General features: G+C 39.4%; 1 protein-coding gene across 1 annotated transcript in view; it reads left to right on the top strand.

Moving 5' to 3' along the window:
* Positions 1-22,136, top strand: part of ZYG11A (zyg-11 family member A, cell cycle regulator) — a 58,295-nt gene that overhangs the window by 32,909 nt on the left and 3,250 nt on the right. The window contains 10 exon segments of the mRNA XM_022575706.3: positions 4,401-4,541; positions 6,555-6,731; positions 8,968-9,032; positions 10,380-10,479; positions 10,578-10,631; positions 14,078-14,239; positions 14,573-14,617; positions 18,391-18,585; positions 20,704-20,765; positions 21,168-21,265. Coding sequence (XP_022431414.2) covers positions 4,401-4,541; positions 6,555-6,731; positions 8,968-9,032; positions 10,380-10,479; positions 10,578-10,631; positions 14,078-14,239; positions 14,573-14,617; positions 18,391-18,585; positions 20,704-20,765; positions 21,168-21,265 — 1,099 coding nt within the window.

Raw genomic sequence — 22,136 nt, 5'->3', positions numbered from 1 at the left:
CCCTCTGGGGGGACACAGAGCACCGAGCTGATCTCCCTGTGCTATGCGGCTTCTTCCCACTAGCTATCTATTTTACATTTGGCAGTGTGTATATGTCCATGCCATTCTCTCACTTCATCCCAGCGTACCCTTCCCCCTCCCCATGTCCTCAAGTCCATTCTCTACATCTGTGTCTTTATTCCTCCTGCCCCTAGGTTCTCCAGAACTTTTTTTTTTTTTTTAAGATTCCATATATACGTGTTAGCATACGGTATTTTGTTTTTCTCTTTCTGACTTACCTCACTCAGTATGACAGACTTTGGTCCATCTACCTCACTGCACATAACTCAATTTTATTGTTTCTTTTTATGGCTGAGTAATATTGCATTGTATATATGTGCCACATCTTCTTTATCCATTCATCTGTCGATGGACACTTAGGTTGCTTCCATGTCCTGGCTATTGTAAATAGCAGCAGAGACTTCAAAAAAATTTTTTTTAATTTATTTTTGGCTGGGTTGGGTCTTTGTTGCTGCACACAGGCTTCCTCTCTATTTGTGGCACGCGGGGGGCTACTCTTTGTTGCGGTGCACAGGCTTCTCACTGCGGTGGCTTCTCTTGTGGAGCACGGGCTCTAGACGTGTGGGCTTCAGTATTTGCAGCACGCGGGCTCAGTAATTGTGGCACGTGGTCCCTAGAGTGTGTGGGCTTCAGTAGTTGTGGTGTGTGGGCTCAGTAGTTGTGGCATGCGGGCTCTAGGGCACATGGGCTTCAGTAGTTGTGGCTCGTGGGCTCTAGAGCGCAGGCTCAGTAGTTTTGGCGCAAGGGCTTAGTTGCTCCATGGCTCGTGGGATCTTCTGAGACCAGGGATCAAACCCATGTCCCCTGCATTGGCAGGTGGATTCTTAACCACTGTGCTACCAGGGAAATCCCTGTTTTTAAATTTTTTAGTAGTAGCCATACTAATGGATGTGAGGTGGATCTCATTGAAGTTTTTTTTCTTTTTACAGGGATAACCCTTTTAATTTTTATTTTATTTATTTTTTTGGCTGTATTGTGTGGCCTGTGGCATTTTAATTCCCTGACCAGGGATCGAACCGATACTCCTTGCATTGGAAGCACGGAGTCTTAACCACTGGGCTGCCAGAGAAATCCCTTGAAGTTTTGATTTGCATTTCCATACTGATCAGTGATATTGGGCATCTTTTATAAGGAGCTTATTGACCATTGGTATGTCTTTGAAGAAACGTCTGATGAAGTCCTTTGCCAACTTTTAAATCAGGTTGCTTGGGGTTTTTTTTGTTGTTGTTGTTGAGTTATAGGAGTTCTCTGTGTAGTCTGGATATTAATTCCTTATGATATATGATTTTCAAATATTTTCTCCCATTCTCTGGGTTGTCTTTTTTCATGAAGTTCAGTTTGTCTGCATTTCTTTTGTTGCTCGTTCCTTTGGTGTCATATCCAAGAAATCACTGCCAAGTATAATATTGTGAAGATTTTGCCCCATGTTTCCTTGTAAGAGTTTTATAGTTTTAGGTCATAAATTTAAGTCTTTGATCCATTTTGAGTTGATTTTTTTATTGTAAGATTTTTGAAAACTATTAATTTAAAAAATTTTTGGCTGCATTGGGTCTTTGTTGCTGCGCGTGGGCTTTCTCTAGTTGTGGCGAGCGGGGGCTACTCTTCATTGCGGTGCATGGGCTTCTCATTGAAGTGGCTTCTCTTGTTGCGGAGCACGGGCTCTAGGTGTGCGGGCTTCAATAGTTGTGGCACATGGGCTCAGTAGTTGTGGCTCGTGGGCTCTAGAGCACAGGCTCAGTAGTTGTGGTGCACGGGCTTAGTTGCTCCACGGCACGTGGGATCTTCCCGGACCAGGGCTCGAACCCGTGTCCCCTGCATTAGCAGGTGAATTCTTAACCACTGCGCCACCAGGGAAGCCCCAGGGACTGTGTCTTTTGATTTTTCTTCTTTTTCCTTTTGAATGGACTATGCTTTCCTATTTTTTTAATATGCTTTATGATTTGTTTTTGTTGTTGTTGAAAACTGGACATTTGAAACTAATAATATGGCAACTCTGGAAATCAGGTTTTTTTCCTTTCCTGGGTTTTGATGCTTTTGTTATTGTTTTTGTATTTTAGGTCTGTGTTGAGGATCAGCCTGAAGTATAAACTTTAAGGTCTTTTTAGGTCTTTTTTGAGCCTTTTTCTGGGCATGTGCAGTCACTTTGGAATTTCCTTTGTATATGCAGTTGTTTTGAATGTCATAGTCATTAATGTCTCCTAAAAGGGGAAAAAGAAAACAGTGAAGGGGCAGCCCTTTAAATCCCCTGGAAGTCACTTTAGCTGTGGGAGAGGGGCTTTGAACAGTTGGTGGGGTGGGGGTGCAACAACAGTGACTGTTCACCACTTTGTACCTGTTATCAGAAGCAGCAAGCAGTGATCAGAGCACGGATCCCTGATATTTGGAGGGCAGGGTCCGTTTTCCCACATGGGCTCTCACAAGCTAAGTGCAGGGAGCTCTAGGAGCATGTGCTGGTGGCTGGGGGGTGGGTTGGGGCATGGACAGCGGTTATTGTGGTAGGAGCTGAAATTTATGGAATTGAACCACAATTTACTGTCCATACTTCCTCTAGAAGTTGCAAGCATGGATATAAACTCCTTTGTTTACCTTTTTTTTCCCCTTATTTCTTGCAAATGCTTGTCCACTGTTACATTGCTTTGTGTGTTGCTTGTTAAGTCTGATGACAATCTAATTCTCTAATTTGTTTGATCTTTTTATGTGAAGGCCCTGAAGTTTTTTTTCTTTATCTTTAAATTTAATCCTTATATTGTGCTATGTCTCAGACTTGATCTGGGTCAGTTTTCCCAGGTAGCTGGTGGATTATTTCAGTGTATTGATTTAGGTCTTTTTTTTATTTCTGGAAAGTTTTTCTTGGTAGTAGTTTTAAATATTAGTTCATTTCTTCCCCAGGAACTTCAAGTATATGTGTGTTGGATCTTCTTTATTTTTTTCTATATAAGCACTCAATCTTAGATTCCTTTTTACTTCTTCTTTCTTAAAATTTCTTTCTGTTTATTTCTTGCATTTCTTCTCCTTACTAAATATTTATTCAACCCTACTCTTCCTTGGGTACTTTGTAACTTAATTTTTGTTTGATATGATTTGTCTTTTTCCTGAGTTTAATCATCCCTTGTTTTATCTTTCTGTTGAAGGTATTTTTTCACATCCTAACATGCTGATTAAGAAGATTTAATTCAGTTTAAAGTGCTGTGTTACAATTTTCTTCTGATTTGTTGTTGGTTTATGGGAAGAATTTTTCTCAGCAGAAGTGTGTAGATTTGCTTTTTAAAAAATTTCTTACAGTAGCTTTTTTTTTTTTTTTTTTGCGGTACGCGAGCCTCTCACTGTTGTGGCCTCTCCCGTTGTGGAGCACAGGCTCCGGACGCGCAGGCTCAGCGGCCATGGCTCACGGGCCCAGCCACTCCGTGGCATGTGGGATCTTCCCGGACCGGGGCACGAACCCGTGTCCCCTGCATCGGCAGGCGGACTCTCAACCACTGCGCCACCAGGGAAGCCCTTACAGTAGCTTTTTATGGAATTGGTTTGAATCTTTTTATTTATTGGCATTTAATTGATGGGGTTGTTAATTCAAAAACACTCTTCTGTCAATTTAATGATGTGATGTTTCTTCAGTGGGTGATGCGACTGCTGGTCATGGTGGAGTGGAGCAGAGGTTGTTTTTCTTCTTTTCATTTTGTAGGATCCTGAATTTTACTCCTTTATTTTCTTCTTTTCTTCACTACCCAGGAATGCTGAAAACTGCGTAATATCTAGTTTTATCTACATTCTTTGTTGATTTGATGGTTTGGATCAGGAGGATACCATTATCCTCCAGACCCAAAGTCTATATATAGACTTTCTGAAATTATTACTTCAGTGGTAGCAAGGAAGAATTATATTAATATTAGTTAATTAATTATATAACTGGTCAACTCCTTTTTCATCTTAGTTATTTTACGTGGTCTTTTCCCTGTCTTTTATTGTCTAATTCATTCTATATGAGTACTTAGAAGACGTGCATTCATGGTTATTTATTGGTTGTTTAAGAATTTCCATGCTAGCTAGTATTCAGTTGCGGTCTCAACTGTAATATAGTTGTAGGGAGATGGTATTTGAATCTGGCCCCACCACTTAACTGGTTTGTTACATTTAACAATGTACATCACCTCTCTGGACCCACCATGTAGAAATGAGGTTGAGAAGAACTTTTACCTACTAGAATTATGATTGAATGAGATCAAGATCGTAAAGCTCTTAAAACATTTAAGTGAAAATCTGTTGTTTCAAACACTGGACACGCTCTAAAAGCCTGTGCTTGAAGGTGAATGGTGAAACCTATTGGTAACATCCTTGTTTTCCAGGTTGCCGGAGGAGCCAATATGAGTCAGATTTCAGAAGCACTGAGCCGATACAGGAATAGGTCATGTTTTATGAAGGAAGCCCTCTACAGGCTCTTCGCAGAGACATTTGCAACGCAAGTAGCCATGCCTGCTATTTTAAAGGTAACTGCACCTCAGAAATGTAGTTTTTATTACTACCTATTATTTGGTTCAATTAAAGTTGTTCATCAGACACGATGAATTCGGTTAACTTATATGCCTTATTCTATTGTGAGGCAAAGTGCCCTCACAGATAGAGGAGAATGGTGTTAGGCTTAAACTGCTAGAACAGCTCTTGTTTTGAGCCTCTGAATCAATTAGAATCATTCAAATTTTTGAATTTGGTCTGAGCAGGGGATTCTAGAAGCATTGCACTATTTTGTCTAAAGCAGGACTTAATCTTTAAACATGAATTCACTTTGCCTAAACATTGTTTTATTTGTTTACTCTTTAAAATCTAAAATATAGTTTTCTGAAAGAAAACAACAGTATCCCCAATAAGAACAGAACAAAATAACAATAATTGAAGGTAACCAAGTCTACCATTTAAAGTTATTTTGTGAATAAAGTAAAATTACCAGTATCGATCGGGCCAACTTTGCTTTGGTTTACGGAAGAATGAATTTATTTTAAATGTAATTGGAAGTTTTAAGTGGTTTGGGAAGGAAAACTGCAATTATTTAAAATTAAATGTAACATAAAAATGAAGAGTCTTAAAGTCACCTTGTCTTTATCATTTGTAATTTTTTGTAGTTCCATAAAACTAGGGCTGTTTCTGTACCATGGGAGATTAGATTTATTCATAACTTAAAAATGGTACTGTATAAAGGAAAAAAACTGTGGATCTTTGTTTCCCATCTGTAAGGAGGAGGTTGAATTAGATGTTCTAAAAGTCCTTTTCATATCTAAGACTGTGTGATTTTTGATTTTGAAAATCATGTTTCTTCTACTTCATACATGCTTATATTGTCGATGATGGCAATCCAGTGAAATCCTGAGAGCAGTTTAGCAATATAGAAAAAAGACATTTTCCGTAGGAGAAGTGTATCCCAGGTCTGAGTTCATGTAGGTGTCAAAGTAAGGGGCTCTGGTCTCTTAACAGTTCATAAAATCATGGTTCATGCGTGTATCAGCAGGCTGGTCTGTGAGGTGGGTGAGGGTGATTATCCCTATTCGATAGGCAAAGCAGACCACGTTGTCCTTGTGTGTTAGAGCAGGTGTGGTCTAAGCTTAGTATAACACCTTCATTTTACATTCGTTTCTGGGTCTTACGCAGTCTCTCTTCTAGTTGCCTTTCTAATGTTAGGGGTTTTTTTTGTTGTTTGTGGCTGCGTTGCATGGCTTGTGGGATCCCAGATCCCCGACCAGGGATTGAACCCGGTCACAGCAGTGAAAGCACCAAATCCTAACCACTGGGCCACCAGGGAACTCCCTAATATTAGGTTTTACCACTTTTCAGATTATTTCAAATTCAGATTTCTTCCCCTTCTCTTAGTGGACTCATCCCATCTTTTTGTCCACTTTATGTTTTTTCTTATCACATTTCCCTTCCCTAGTAATTCCTCTCCATTCCACCCCTACCTCCATCTCCTATCCAGATCCCATCTGAGACCCTGCCTAAATGCGTTCTCTGAATGACGCCTTTGACTTCCATACCAGAAATGATTGTTCCCTGCGTAACCACCTTAGGCAGCACTTTATTTACACCTCTTTTTCGGTGCTTTTTTTCAGCCTCATGTTTTGACCTCCCTTACAGTGTTATTTGTTAACATACCTTATTTCTTTCATAAGGCTTTATGCTCAGGAGTAGGGTATAAGTGATTGATGTTGTGTCCCCTGTAGTGCTTATCATAATGTCTTGGGTGGATTGAGGCTCAATAAATGACTGTGAAGTCACAGATGATGAAACAGAGGTCCAGAGAAAGGAAGTGAGTTACCTAAAGTCACACAGCTAGTTAATGACTACATTTGGATTGAAAGGTATTGCTGGTGTCCTAAAAAATAAATGCCGAGGAAGGGGAAAATCTATTACTTTTTGTCCCAATAAGCAAATATTTTTGACAACTAACACAAAAATAAGACTGTGTAAAGAATGCTAATGCTGTCACATGCCACTAAAAACAAGTTCATCTTCAGCTTGTGGCTATAGGAATGAGGAATCATCCATTGGATTTGCCAGTGCAGTTCACAGCCAGTGCTTGTGCCCTCAACTTAACACGCCAGGACCTGGCCAGGGGGATGCCTGTTCGTCTGTTGTCAGAGGTTACCTGTCTACTTTTCAAGGCTCTGAAAAATTTCCCCCATTACCAGCAGGTAATTTGGTTTGAATATTTGACTGCTTCTTACTTAAGGACAAATATATGAAAAATATTTTTTATTTAGTTCTGATTTTTCATCCTGAGAAAGAGGGAGGAAGGGAGGGAGAGAGAGAAGTAGGTAAGAAATTCATGTTTGTTATAGAAAAAATAAGAAATATAAATAAGTAATAGGGTTTAAAATTTTTAAATTGATCAGAAACCAGTTACCCAGAAACATCTACTACTAACACTTTAGCACATCCTGTAGGCTTAACATCATGTGTGAAATTAAACTGAATTGAATCATAGACCTAAATATAAAAGCTAAATTAAAGGTCTAAATAATATAAAAGCTAAAACCATAAAGCTTCTAGAAGAAAACGTGATGTCAAAGTAAGCAAAGTTTTCTTAGGATACAAAAAGCATACATCATAAAAGAAAAATAACAAATTGGAATTCATCAAAGTTAGAAGCTTCTGCTCAAACACACACAGACATTAAAAAATGAAAAGGTAATCCAGGGCTGGGGAAAATGTTCATTTTATGTATATGACAGAGGACTTTTATCCAGAATGTGAAGAACACATTGTTTGTAACACAAGACAAACAAACCAATTTTTTAAGAAGGCAAAAGATTTGAACAGATACTTCACCAAAGAAGATAGGCAGATGGTAAATGAGCACATGAAAAGATGCTCAGTATCTTTAGCCATCAGGGAAATGCAAATTAAAAGCACATTTGGATACCACTGCACACCTAGATACCACTACACACCCCCTAGATTGATTGAAATAAAAAAACTGACAATACCAAGTGTTGACAAGAGTGTAGAGAAACTGAAATTCTCATATATTGATGTTAAGAAGATAAAATGATAAAACCACCAGTTCGACAGTCTGGTAATTTCTTTGAAAGTTAGACATGCAAGTCCTCTTTCATGCTACATAGTCATTTTACTCCTAGAGAAATGAAATCATATAACCATATAACAACTTATACACAAATGCTCATAATATCTTTATTCATAATCCCCCCCAAACTGAAAACTTAATGTCCAGCAGCAGGTGAGTAGATAAACAAATTGTGATATATTCATATAAGGAAATACTACATGGTGATACAAAGGAATGAAGTACTGATACATATACAACATGGATGAATCTCAAAAACATTATATGCTGAGCAAAATAAGCCAGACGCAAAAGAGTAGATACCATATGATTTTACTTATGTGAAATCTTAGTAAAGGCTAATCTGTAACGACAGTATAATTTTCTGGGGCTGGAATTTTCAGGGTTGGGATTGAGTGGAAGGGGGCACAGTGGAACTCTTTGGGGTGATGGAAATATTTTTTATGTTGCTTGTGGTGGTGGTGGGTGATATTGTTACACATCTTTTTAAATTTGTCAAATCTAATTGAAGTGTGTACTTAAAATGGGAATCGATTTATTAAAGATACAAGGAAGATGGTCTTTCCTTGTTTAAAAAAAAATCTGTATTTCCACTTTCTCTTGAAAAGTTGGATGATCCTTCTCAATTCAGTCTTAATTCCTGCATGGCAGTCATCAGTTGGAGCTGAGTAACAACTGCCCCTATAGAAGGGTATGAATTCTCCAGTTTGCCATAATTCCTACCACTGCCCTATTGTTTCGTACTCTGCTTTCTTCACTTGTTTATGTTACTGCCTAGTTCCTGCTGGCATTTCAGGTTTGCTATCCCTGCCTCATACACTGCTGTCATGGCAGTGCATGTCACTGGCCTACTCATGGCCTTTCAAAGAGATGTTATATTTTTCTATTCCTAAAGCTTTCCTAGAAGGCCTTTTCTCTTTCTTTCCTATCTTTAAAGGCATAGTTCAATCCCTACCAATCATAGGTAGAAAGTAGAAGCTCTATCACAGAATTAGTTATGAGATCTGGTAAAGGCATTTATCATTCAGTAGATGGGCCAGACTTCCGGTAATTGATTTGGACTGACACACAGGCAGGCAACTCTCCACATAGATCCTTCTAGGGTTCAGGGAGAAGGGAGACTGCCTCTTTGCCAAAAAAGGGAAAGATTGTTCTTTAGGTAAAGGTGAATGTTACAGAGTTTAATAGTAAGATTAAATGAAGAACTTGGAGAGGACCAGGTACACAACGAGCTCTCAATAAGAAAAGCTTATTAGTAGCACCTTCCAAATGTTTAATTAGAACCTTTATTTAGAATGAGTATACATTTGCTCAGAATTACTTTTCTTTATTCCGTTAAGTTACAGAAGAATTGCCTTCTCTCCTTAACCAATTCCAGGATTCTTGTGGATGTTCCATTTGACAGGCAAGTATAAAATTGGATTATCTGATTTGGGGGTGTTGACCAGTGTTACTCTGAGCATTGTTGGCTTTTGGTTGTTAGCCTAGCAAGGGTCTGATGAAGGCTGAGATAAAGTGTTTGGGGAGAATGTTCTGTTGAGATTTTTCCACAGAGGTGTTCGGAAGTACTATACTTGCAAGTGTTGTCTCCCAAAGTGTGATTCCAGTTTAGGGCAGTGGGTGGAAAGAACATGGGCGCCAGAGAGTAAAACATCGAATCACGTCCTAGCCCTTTCATTATCTTTGTGCGTAAGTTTCCTCATTTGTAAAATAGTGACTCTTATGAGGATTAGATATGATGTTTGTAAGTTACTTATCACAGTGCCTAGCATAAGAGTGCAGACTGTTCTAAATATTAACCATTCTTTTTGTTATTATTTTATTGATAATGCTTTTATCTAAAAAAAAAAAAAACCACAAAACACCATTGTAGACTCCAGAGGGGTTCCTCTTGTGGCCATTGGAATCTCTCAGATTCATGAGTTCCAAAACATTAATAATAGTTGCCATTAATAATAGTTGCTGCCAACAGGAAAATTAGCCGCAGTCTGATATGAACAAAGCCCATGATTTATGTATGCAAGGTTGTAGGCTAAGCCATTCTCAAATCTAATTAAAGTGTATACTTAACATGAGAGTTGACTTTTAAAAGTACAGTAGGGAAGGTGGTCTTCCTCATTTAAAAAAAAAAAAATCTGTATTTTCACTTTCTTTTGACAAGTTGGAAGCTCTTTTTCAACTAGCCTTCATTCCTGTATAGCAGTCATCTGTTGGAGCTGAGTAAAAGCCGTGACTAAAGGGCCATGAATTCTGTCTAGCTAAGTGATTTGTTTGCTGTGGCGTTTTAGCACTGTCTGCAATTCAGATTATAAATTACTACCTCTGGGGAACTTATTTCCTTGTTCAGACCCATCATAGTTGAAACTGAGTGCTAAAAATAAGTCTTTTTTAGGTCTGTCAGTCTTTGAATCTTGTGCATTTTGCTCATGTTCTTTTTTTTTCGCCATGCCTTGTGGCTTGTGGGATCTTAGTTCCTGACAAGGGATCGAACCTGGGCTCTTGGCAGTGAAAATGCATAGTCCTAACCACTGGACTGCCGTGCAATTCCCACTCACATTCTTTTTTGCATGCTCTCCTTTTCCTCTTCTGATTTTCTCTTCTTTTTGCCAAATGCTCTTTGCTTTCATAGCTGAGGCTTTACAAGTCCAAGACTATTTTTGTTAAACAAGATTTGTTGGGGAGGCTAACTGATTTCTTCACTTCTCATGTACAGTTTCACAAACTTTATTGTGAGAAAAATACTGTGTTTTAGGTTCGATGCTGCCAAGTTTGTTATGAGATGGCTCTGTAAGCATGAAAACCCCAAGATGCAAACAATGGCAGTGAGCATAACCTCTATTCTAGCCCTGCAGGTATGTGATCGCTAAATGCAAAATTTCTCTCTCCCTAGTCTTGGTGGAGCTTTGATGGAGGTCTAACATTTCACTTTCGGCTTTTTGTTTGTTTATAGCTCTCACCTGAGCAAACTGCACAACTTAAAGAAGAGCTCTTCATGGCAGTTAAGGTAGGTTAATTGTCACTTTTATAACTTTTTTTTCAGTAAAAGTAATTTGTGAACATAGTTTAAAAAATTAAATCATTTTAAAAAGCTTATAAAATGAACAATCTGTAAGACCTGCTACCCAGAAGAAACTATTCTGTACTCATATAGCTATTTCTTCTCCATATCTCTAAATAAAATGCTTATAATTGTGGTTTCAGTCTGTCATACAGAGTGAAGTAAGTCAGAAAGAGAAAAACAAATATCGTATATTAAAGCATATATGTGGAATCTAGAAAAATGGTACAGATGGACCTATTTCCAGGGCAGGAATAGAGACGCAGACATAGAGAACAGATGTGTGGACATGAGGGGACAGGGAGGGTGGGACGAATTGGGAGATTAGGATTGACATAAATACACTACCATGTGTAAAATAGATAGCTAGTGGGAACCTGCTGTATAGCACAGGGAGCTGTCAGCTTGGTGCTCTGTGATGACCTAGATGGGTGGGATGGCCGGGGGCGGGCGTGGGAGGGAGGTCCAAGAGGGAGGGGATATATGTATACATATAGCTGATTCACTTCGTTGTACAGCAGAAACTAACAAAATTGTAAAGCAACTATACTTCAGTTAAAAAAAAAAAGAGAGAGAAAAAAAGATTTATCAGTTTTAGATGTTATCTTGTGATTCTGCTGGTATGGTAAATAAGAATTTGGCTCTCCTACATATATCTCTACAAATTACCTCCTTTCCCAACGCCCAATAAATTTATATTACAAGTTTTAATAAATCAGTGTCTACATTATGATTATGCTAACATTGATCATGAAAAAATGTACATCATTGTTTTATTTTGCACTTCTCTTATTCTGAGGTGAGGCTTGAGCCTTTTTTTTTTTTTTTTTTGGAAGAGTCATTTATAATTTCTGTGAATTGTCTGTTCATGGCCTTTAGTTTTTCTTTAGGGTTGCTGGCTTTTTTCTAATTTATAGGATTCCTTTATGTTTATAGGATGCATGTAATTTTTCCCCATTTGGCTGTTAGTCTGTTTTTACTTTATTTATGGCACGATTTGGTGCGCAATAATTAAAAAAAATTTATATTGTTGAATTTATTCTTTTTTTTTTTAAAGGAGAAATTTTTGTCATTGGGTTTTTAAAAAATATTTATTTATTTATGTGTTTTGGCTACAAAGGGTCTTAGTTGCGGCACGCTGGATCTTTGTGTGGCATGTGGACTTCTTAGTTGCGACGTGCATGCAGGATCTAGTTCCCTGACCAGGGATCGAACCCAGGCCCCCTGCATTGGGAGTGTGGAGTCTTAGCCACTGGACCACCAGGAAAGTCCCCAGATGCTGGCTTTAGATTGGAGCAGAAAGGAAGGCAGAGTACACTGATGCAAGGGCAAGCAGGTTGTCAGATTTTGTTAGGAAGAATAGCTATGGTTCCCAGTGAAAACTTAGATGAATTGATCAAATGAGAGGAACAAGAAGATGGCACTTAAAGTTTGGGGAGTGAGAATTATGGAATAGTAGTCTTTGGAATGAACTCATGGAGAAATGTAGTAGGATTGCCAGTACAGTTGAATTACGCCCTTTTGAAATTTTGAGGCAGTTATTAAGAGTGAGACTCGAGCACAGTCTTTTTCAATATTCAGATTTTGGAGGTGGAGCATGAAGTAGGGTTTAACTAAGGTAGGAGTTTTGCCAAGATGATGTGGTGGAAGAACACTGAAGTTACTGGGAATGCTAACAGTAATAGGTAGAGGTAGAGAGAGATAGATATCGATATGGAGAGCAAGTGCTTAAAATAACATGGAGGGAAGTGTAGCCCTGTAGTTCTTGGAGAAACCATTTTAGGTAGTGGTACCAAAAGTTCAGGCTTTAACGTGGATGGATCTAGAGACTGTCATACAGAGTGAAGTAAGTCAGAAAGAGAAAAACAAATATCGTATATTAACGCATATATGTGGAACCTAGAAAAACGGCACAGATGAACCGGTTTGCAGGTCAGAAATTGAGACACAGATGTAGAGAACAAACGTATGGACACCAAGCGGGGGAAGCGGCGGTGGTGGGTGTGTGTGGGTGTGATGAATTGGGCGATTGGGATTGACATGTATACACTGATGTGTATAAAATGGGTGACAATAAGAACCTGCTTTATAAAAAAAAAAATAAAATTAAATTAAAAAATTAAAAAAAGTTCAGGCTTCAGATTAAAACAAACTAGGTTCAGCCACTAACTAGCCATAGCCCTTAGGTAATTTACTTATCTCCTCTGCGCCTCAGATTCTTTATCTGAAAAACTGGCATTGGACATGGAGTAATATTTTGCAGTTATTTTGAGTATTATTAAGATAAAATATGTAAAGCAGCTAACCATGGGCCTGACCACAGCTGTCATTGCTTTCCCGGTCAGCCTCACTTTCTGCTCCCTCCCTTGCTGCACTCACCCTATTGGCTGTCTAGGTGATTGCTACCAGCGTGGTGTGCACTCATATTCTTCTTTTGGCTCTAACAGCTTTATTTTCGTGAATTCTCTTGATGTGTTCTCTCCTGATTGGGTAAAATATTTGAGATGGTCTCATTCCTCCTGAAAACAGACAATCTGGTTTGTTTAGCGTTGTTATACTTTATGTATCTTTTCATTAGCTGGTTAGGTGGAAATGGCTGTCTTTTTCCTTTCACATGACAGTCTAGTATGTTTGAAAGAAACCGTGAATACTGGCTTAACTTTTGTCTAGAAAAATTCTGATTTGAAATGGTATATTGGAATCTCTGTTAAATAAGTCAGTGGTTTCTTCAAGCTATTAGGACATATTATACTACAAACTAGTGTTATCCTGTAGCCATACTGACCTGCTCAGTGGTGTAGAACAGCAAACTTTTTTTTTTGCCTAGAATATCTGCCCCCCTCCCCTTTTTATGGCCTCATTCCTTGCTTAGCTGCCTTGTCCTTTTTTCCTTTTGGTCTCTTTTACATACTACCTTTGTATGGAGTCTTCCCTCTCCCACCTGTTCTAAAGAAAATTCTTAGGCTTTTATGTGTTTCCTTCAGAGCATTTACCAAAACTAAAAATTATTTTATTTAGTTGAGATAAACTGTTTTTTTTAATCTGTCACTCTTATCTGAATATGTGCCTGACTTCCAAAAGGTGTTGACTAAACATTCTCAATATGTGAATAATGGAATAGCTGATATGTACTTGATTATGAGGTTTATTAACAAGCACCAAGAACTAGATTAAGTGCTTGATAAACTTTAATATTTTTTCCTCACAAAACCCCTAAAAAATAGGTGTAAGTCATTTTATAGAGAGAAAGTGGGTCACAAGGCTATTTAAGTGGTAGAACTTGGGTTTAGAACCGAGGTTTGATTCTAAAGCTTTTCTTAACCATTCCTTTCCTTATACTGGAATTGAGTCAGTCACTAGGGTATCTTACTCCCTGTCTCTTTGTTTTTTAGGAACTTCTAGCAATAGTAAAACAAAAGACTACTGAGAATTTAGATGATGTCACCTTCTTGTTTACTTTGAAAGCACTTTGGAATCTTACAGATGAATCTCCAGCTGCCTGCAAGCACGTTATTGAAAATCAAGGATTGGCGATCTTCATCCAAGTCTTGGAGGTGGGAAGACAGGATTGAGTTTATGTGTAAAGTCCTTTTTAAAAATATTTATTTATTTATTTAATTTATTTATTTTGGCTGCTCCTGGTCTTAGTTGTGGCATGCGGACTTCTTAGTTGCAGCATGCAGACTCTTAGTTGCGGCATGAGGGTTTCTTAGTTGTGGCATGCAGACTCTTAGTTGCAGCATGCATGCGGGATCTAGTTCCCCGACCAGGGATTGAACCTGGGCCCCCTGCACTGGGAGTGCGGAGTCTCACCCACTGGACCACCAGGGAAGTCCCTGTAAAGTTCTTTTCTTCATGATAAAGTAACCTGTATATTCTTTTCACAGACTTTTTCAGAGTCAACAATACAAAGCAAAGTACTTGGTCTTTTGGTAAGGTGAATTGTTTTGAGTTAATTCTAATTACTTAAAAAAATAGAAAGCTCACGCTCATGTAGTACCTACTATGTGCTAGGCACTTTTGTAAGCAGTTTACGTGCATTAACTCGTTTAATCTTCACACTATCCCTATAAAGTAAATACCATTATATATGAGTCATCTATTGCTGTAAACACACTACAGCTTAAAACAGCATCCATTTTATTCACTTCTGAATCTGTGGGTCTAGAGTTTGAACTCAGCTCAGCTGTACAGTTCTTCTGCTGGTCTCTGTGGAGTTATTCATGTTGCTGCAGTCATCTGGTGGCTCAGCTAGGCCTAGATGCTCTAGGATGGCCTGACTCTCAGCTCTGACCGTTGGTGCAGGTTGTTAGCTGGGCCTTGTGTCTCCATGAGCTTCTTCACTTGGCAGTTTCTGGGCAGCAATAGAAGGCAAGTGCACTGTACAAGTGCTTCTTAAACCTCTGCTTATATCAGATTTTCTAATGTCTCACAGGTCAAAGTAGGTTACGAGACCCGGGGTGTTTTCCAACAACCACTTTGCCACTTGTTTGACACCAACTGGGTGTCCTGCAGTTCGATTCAGTTCACTTCTGCCACTAGCTATCCAGAGTTAGGCATCAGGTCCCACAAGTTAAAAAGCTCAGTCCCACAAGTCTGCCTCCACTTTAGTTGCCAACTGTTAAGCACAGGCCACCCCTACTTCTGACTGACTGACTGTAAATTGGGGGTTTCCACGACCCCCTCCTCAGGTTGATAATTTGCTAGAATGGCTCACAGAACTGGGGAAGGCACTTTATTTGCTATTTTCAGTTTATTACAGGATACAACTCAGAAACAGTCAAATAGAAGAGATATGTAGGGCAAGGAAGGAGGGATGTGTGCAGAGCTTCCATGCCCTCTCTGGATACACCACCTTCCCAGCACCTTGATGTGTTCACCAACCCAGAAATTCTCCAAACCCCATTATTTAGGGGTATATATGGGGGGGTGGGGGTCTCATCACACAGGCATGATTGATTATTAATTCAATCTTTAGCCTCTCTCCTCTCCTGCTGAGGTTGGGGGCATGGGGTTGAAAGTTCCAGGCTTCTAATCAAGGTTTGGTCTTTCTGGCGTCCAGCCCCCATCCAGAAGCTATCTAGGTGCCTGCCAAGAGTCACCTCATTAGAACAAAGATGCTCCAGTCACTCCAGAAATTCCAAGGGATTTGAGAGCTCTGAGTCAGGAACTAGGGACAAAGACCAGGTATTTCTTATGCCTAGGGATAAGGCCAGATTAAAGGAGGTGGCCACCCCTTGATGGGAAGAGCAGCAGTCACATTGTTAAAGGGCATATACACAGGGATAGGGAAATTGTGTTACGTTCTGCACTCTCCCATACATCGTTGTCTGCATTTTATAGATATTCAGTCTGAGGCACAGAAGTGCCATTTACCCTATGTTACCTAGCTAGTAAGAGGCAGAATCAGAACTCAAACTCAGGCAGTCTGGCTCCAGACCCTCTGATATTAGCCACTTTACTTCCTCTAACAATTGAATTAATTTTTTAGAAATATCTTGGTTTATACTTTTATACTACCTCCCAATCAGGATATTTGTTATTGAGAGATTTCTTTGTTTCCTAAAGATAAAGGTGAAGATTTACAAAAAGTAACGAAGACATACTACTGTATGCCCCTGCAGTTTGCTGTGCTGGTGCTTCGGAAGACACAGATACATGAAACATAGCAAGCTGGTAGTACTAAGAATGTTGGGAGGTGGTGTCAGACGTGTATGCAAATACCTCTCTAATTCATGATTGACTGTGGTAAGTGCTGGAAAAGAGGCACAGAGTCCAGTGGGAGCCTTTGATTCTAGATCATGACTCATTGAAAGCAGGGACTGTGTGTTTCCCTTTGTATCCCTAACACATACAGGACTTGGGACAGAGCAGATGTGAAAGGCTTCATAGAGAGGAATACATGATTAGTATTGGAAACCTGGAAGGTACAGAAAAGTAGAAGAAAGGAACAAAGGTCATTTTGGGCTAAAAAAGGATGAGAAAATGTAATCATTTGAGGGACACTGTAATATAGAGTATCTGGAATTTTGGGAGAAGGTGGGATGAAGAAAAACAGTGGGAAATCAGTCCAGAAGGGTGGATTGAAGCCTCATACATCTATACAATGCTAAGTATCCTTCTTTTTATCCTTTTGAGAGCCTCTCAGAATACTGAGGGTTAGGGAGGTTGTTCCTTTTCCTTCCTTTTTCTGTATGAGGAAGACCCACATTCTCCTGTAGCTCCCATTCAGTATTTTATTCCATAGACTCTTGGGAAGAAAAGGCTAATATAAAAGCTTCTGCCAAGATTAAAGAGGAACTTGGGACTCAACTGAGGTGTCCCCCTCAGTTTTGCTAAGGATCCTATCTATCGTCTTGTCTCTTCTTGTTTGGGGCTGCCATCTGATAGACTCAGTGCTGGTCATGCTGTTGACTAATTGTGTAGCTGGCCCAGGGAAGAAGGGCAGGGGGTCTAAAAACAGTGCAATTTCTGCTGAAATCATGCTGTTAACAAGAGGGGTATAGCTAGTCTTGGGAAAAGGGGGCAGGGTGGGTCTCAAAACAGTACAATTTTCTGCAGAGTGCCTTATGCCTTTCTCAACATACTAAGTCTATAGGGTATACTTTTCTGAAAGCTGCTTTAGAAGGAACAGTAACTGCTGTGGTTGCTTTGACTGTGTGTTTATCCTCTAAACCTTTGTTTTTTCATCTGTGTAGTGGACAGACCCTAAGTGACCAACCCCCAGTGATTATAGTTTTTTTGGTGTTCATGTCTTTGTGTAATCTCCTTCCCTAGAGTCTGGGCAGGACCTGTGACTTGCTTCTAACTAACAGAATATGGCAAAGATAATAGGATATCACTCCTGTGATTATGTTACAATATGTATAAAATCCTTCTTCCTAGCAGACACTCTAGAGAAGTGAGTGGTTGGAGAAGGGAACAGCCCACATAGCAAAAAAAGCCTATGGGCAGCTTCTGGGAGCTGAGGGTGACCTCCAGCAAGAAACCCTCCTTCCTGCAGCCACAGGGGAATGAATTCTGCCAACGGTCTGAGTGAACTTGGAAGTATTCTCCCCACCCACACCTCACCCATTGGAGCCTCCAGATGAGAATGCAGGCTAGCCAGCCCTTTGATTGCAGGCTTGTGAGACCCAGCTAAGCGAGGCCCACAGAAGCTGGAAGAGGAAAAATGTATGTTGTTTTAAGCCACCAAGTTTGTGTTAATTTGTTACACACATAGAAAACTAATACAGTACATAAAATAAGAAAATACTTCCTGCCTTTCATTGTTGCTGTTAAACTTAAAGCTAATGTAACATACAGTGGGCCCCCAGGAATGTTAAGTTTTTTTAGTCAGACCTGGATTTGTATTCTTTCCAACCAGTTACTAGCAGTGTGAACCTGACAAGTCAGTCTTGCTGAGTGTTGAATTTCTTTGTAGGACTATTAAAGATTAAGTGCGATAAGGTAGATAAAAAGACATTTCAATCTCTCTAGTTCAGTGCCTGGCACTTAGTAAGTGCTTACTCAACGATTGTTATTGCTGATCATCCTCATCATCAAGGGGGTGGGACTGTAGATGTTAGGCTAAGTCAGAGGGAGGAGGATGGGACTAAGTGTTCTTGTATGTCATGAGCTGAGCAGTGGGAGAGGGAGAGGAACCAGTTCCTGCTTCTCCCCTCCTTTCCTGTCCCTGATATTCTCTGCTCCATCTGACCCATAGAACAACATAGCTGAAGTCAGAGAACTCTCTTCCAAGTTGATGACTGAAGATGTGGTAAAGCATGTCAGCAGCTTGCTGCATAGTAAGGAACTGGAAGTCAGCTATTTAGCTGCAGGTATCATAGCCCACCTGACATCTGACAAACAGCCCTGGATATCCCATGACCTCCAGAGGAGAGCACTTCTCCAGGACCTGGTATGAGAACCATTGCTCTTTACAAAATCCAGAGTCATCTCTTTTTGCAGAAAACTTATTTTTCTAGATCATAAGAATTTTTGAAATATGTGTTCATTGTAGAAAATGGGAAAGATAGAGAAAAATATAAAGAAAACATTATAAATCACCCACACCTTAACCACCCAAAGCTAATCTCTATTAACATTTTGTTGCATTCCTTCTGGTAACTTTCCTTCTATAAAAGTTATACATGCAAACCGTTTATATGGCTTATTCTAATTCTCTTTCCCACTCTCAGCTCTTTTTAAAGCTATTTCTTTTGGTGTTTACCTCCATATCGCTAACATATGTTGTTATTTCTTGACTTTGTAGTTTAAGACATTATCTTTATTTTCCCACTTTGGAAAATGAAGATTCTTTTTCTGTTTCCCAATGCACACCCTTTCCTATACTCCAAGTATACATCTCCTTTCAGTACATTCAAGCACATCCTGTCTACTTCAGCTTCTCGGAGACGACTTTCCCAAGCCTTCTGTTTTTTTTTTTCCATCTGATTTGCTTTTTTGTATATCTGTTAGACCACTGTCATCCCAGGATATTCATTTACTATCATTCTGGAGATTCTCTTTCCTCTCTTATGTTGGATTCCCTGTTTCCAGGACTGCGTACCTTCCTATTTTTTGGTGTACTCCCTCACTCTCTTGCGTCATATCCTCCAGTAGCTTCCTAAGAGATGTATGAAAAAGAAAATTTGAAACCTTTTATGTTTGAAAAGGCCTTTATTTTACATTCACATTTAGTTGATCAACTGGCTAGGTATAAAAGTTAAGTTTTGAAATATTTTCACAATTTCTAAGTCATTGCTCCACTGTCTTTTATTTCTCTGTATCACTGTTGAGAAGTCCTGTGCCATTTTTCTTTGGAAGCTTTAAGACCTTTGTCTTCAGTGTTTGGAAATCACAGTGATGTGCCTTGATGTGGGTTCATTTTCATCTGTTCCGTTTGCTACTTACTGCTCTGGAAGCTCATTTCCTTCAATTCTGGGAAATTTCTTTCTCTCCCTCTCGCCCCTCCATCCCTCCTTTTTCTTTCCTCTTTTTTCTCCCTGCTTCCCTCCCTTCCTTTTTTTTTTTGGCTGCATTGGGTCTTTGTTGCTGCACATGGGCTTTCTCAAATTGCAGTGAGCCAGGGCTACTCTTTGTTGTGGTGCACGGATTTCTCATTTCAGGGGCTTCTCTTGTTGTGGAGCACAGGCTCTAGGCATGTGGGCTTCAGTAGTTGCAGCACATGGGCTCAGTAGTTGTGGTGCACGGGCTTAGTTGCTCTGTGGCGTGTGGGATCTTCCTGGACCAGGGCTTAAACCCGTGTCCCCTGCATTGGCAGGCGGATTCTTAACCACTGCACTACCAGGGAAGTCCCGTCCCTCCCTTCCTTAATTTCTATTCTTCTGATTGAAGATTATAAGGTCGGCTTCCAACAGGCTAAACACCCACTAGAGGAAGAGAGTTGGGGGGTAAAGGAGACTCAGCATTTAGTATTTAGATTTTTCACTTTAGCCCCCTGTTTTTAGCATGGTACTCCCAACCTCAGCTGTTCATGGGATTGCCCAGTCCAGAAATTTTTGTAAGGGGTGGTAGAGGAGATCTTGAAGTCTTGATTCTTTGGTACTTTCAACCAATCGTCCTTTTTCAACCCCACCTCTAATCTCACTTCCTGAAGTAATACTTTTGCCAAATAGTTAAGTCTCTTGGGTGTTCTGTTCAAAATGGTTTGTTTTTTTAACCTTCCCCAGTGCTAGATCTATTAAATTAGTTACCATTTTTCTTCTGCTTTCTTCTATGTGTATCTGTCTTCTTTTAAACCATTTGTATCATTCTGTTCATGGGATTTAGGGGAGGAGTGGGTGCATGCTCAATCTTCCATCATTAAACAGGAGCCCCTTTTTATTGCATTGTTTTCCACATGACTTTGTTTATATTCTACATATATAATGCTTATCTAATTGATAGTTGGCAGGTTAGGTATCCTAAATTTGAGTAATCAATCCCATATTTTGAAAACTTATGTTGTTTCATATATATGTAATTATAAATGACATGAAACAATACTAGAATCTTGATATGTCTTTTTGTACAGTATACAACCATCCAGAATTGGCCAAGTTCAAGTTGTAAGATGACAGCATTGGTGACCTACAGGTAATTTCAGGATGGTATAGTGCTTTTCTTAAAGCTTGTCTTCAGTCTACTCACTATGTAGAGGCCATGGTACAGTGATAAAATATTAGAATAAAATAGCATGTGTTCAAATCCTGTTTCTTTGTGATATTGGGAAAATCACTTTTAGAAAATCTCTGAGACTCAGTTTTCGTCATCTGTAAAATGAGGCTGGCAGTGTGCAAGATTGAGGGTGGAATCAGATATTGAATGTATAATGTCTCACACGGAGTATCATTTCTTAAATGCTAGTTCTGATTATATGCTCAGCAGCACATCTGTCTTGGTGAGGAATTGACCCTGGGGGGAAAATGTTGAAAATTATTATTATATCCCTGATGTTAGCTTGAGTTCTGAAGAAACATCTTCTTTGTACTTATTTAGATCCTTCAAGGCATTTTTCCCACTCCTTGGCAACGTCTCTCGACCAGAGGTTCAGCTCTGGGCACTATGGGCCATGTATCATGTCTGCAGTAAAAACCGTATGTAATTAAAAAGAATAGTTTTCCAGCTATCTTTCTGTATAAGGATTAAATTCAAGATGGAATTTTGAAAAATTGTTCACCTATGTCCTGATTTTAACACTTTTAAAAAAGCAACTGAAAAGCATTTGTATTAGTATAAAAAATGCTACAGAATTATAATTGGGGGTGGTTGTCAAGCGATATAGAAAGTCAAAGTTTGCTCCCACTCCTATTCCCCATAGGCAAGCACTGTCCATAAGTTGATAACTATAACTATACTTCCAGATACTTTTCTGTATACATGCTGTAGTTAGTATATATTCTATGTGAATAGGATAATGTTTTTAGACAAAATGGGCTCATTCTGTGCATACTATCCTATAGCTTGCTGTTTTTCACTCAGTAGTTTATCATGAATACTGTTCTTCCTATAGTAATACATAGATTTGCCTCTTTGTAATGGTTTGAGGGAGGCTGGGGGGCCAGATGTCAGGAGTTGGTCCCAGGCAGATTAAATGTTTTTCCATGTTTTACTGTTTTAAGTTCCCCTTGGGAATTCTTGGCTTTATTCTTTTTTTAAAAATATTTATTTATTTATTTGGTTGCACCAGGTCTTAGTTGTGGCTTGTGGGCTCCTTAGTTGCAGCACATGGGATCCTTAGTTGCGGCAGGTGGGCTCTTTAGTTGTGGCTCCAGGGCTCCTTAGTTGTGCCTTGCCAGCTCCTTAGTTGTGGCATGCATGTGGGATCTAGTTCCCTGACCAGGGATTGAACCCAGGCCCCCTGCATTGGGAGCGTGGAGTCTTATCCACTGCACCACCAGGGAAGTCCCTTGGCTTTTATTCTTTGTTAAGCATTATTATTAAAATTTTTGCTTTTATTATAAAAGA

Source organism: Delphinapterus leucas, chromosome 1 (assembly GCF_059928025.1).
Source record: "Delphinapterus leucas isolate spDelLeu-1000000601 "Yukka" chromosome 1, BTC_Dleu_Yukka2, whole genome shotgun sequence".
NCBI classification, from domain to species: Eukaryota; Metazoa; Chordata; class Mammalia; order Artiodactyla; family Monodontidae; genus Delphinapterus; species Delphinapterus leucas.
This window is presented reverse-complemented; position numbering and strand designations above follow the sequence as displayed.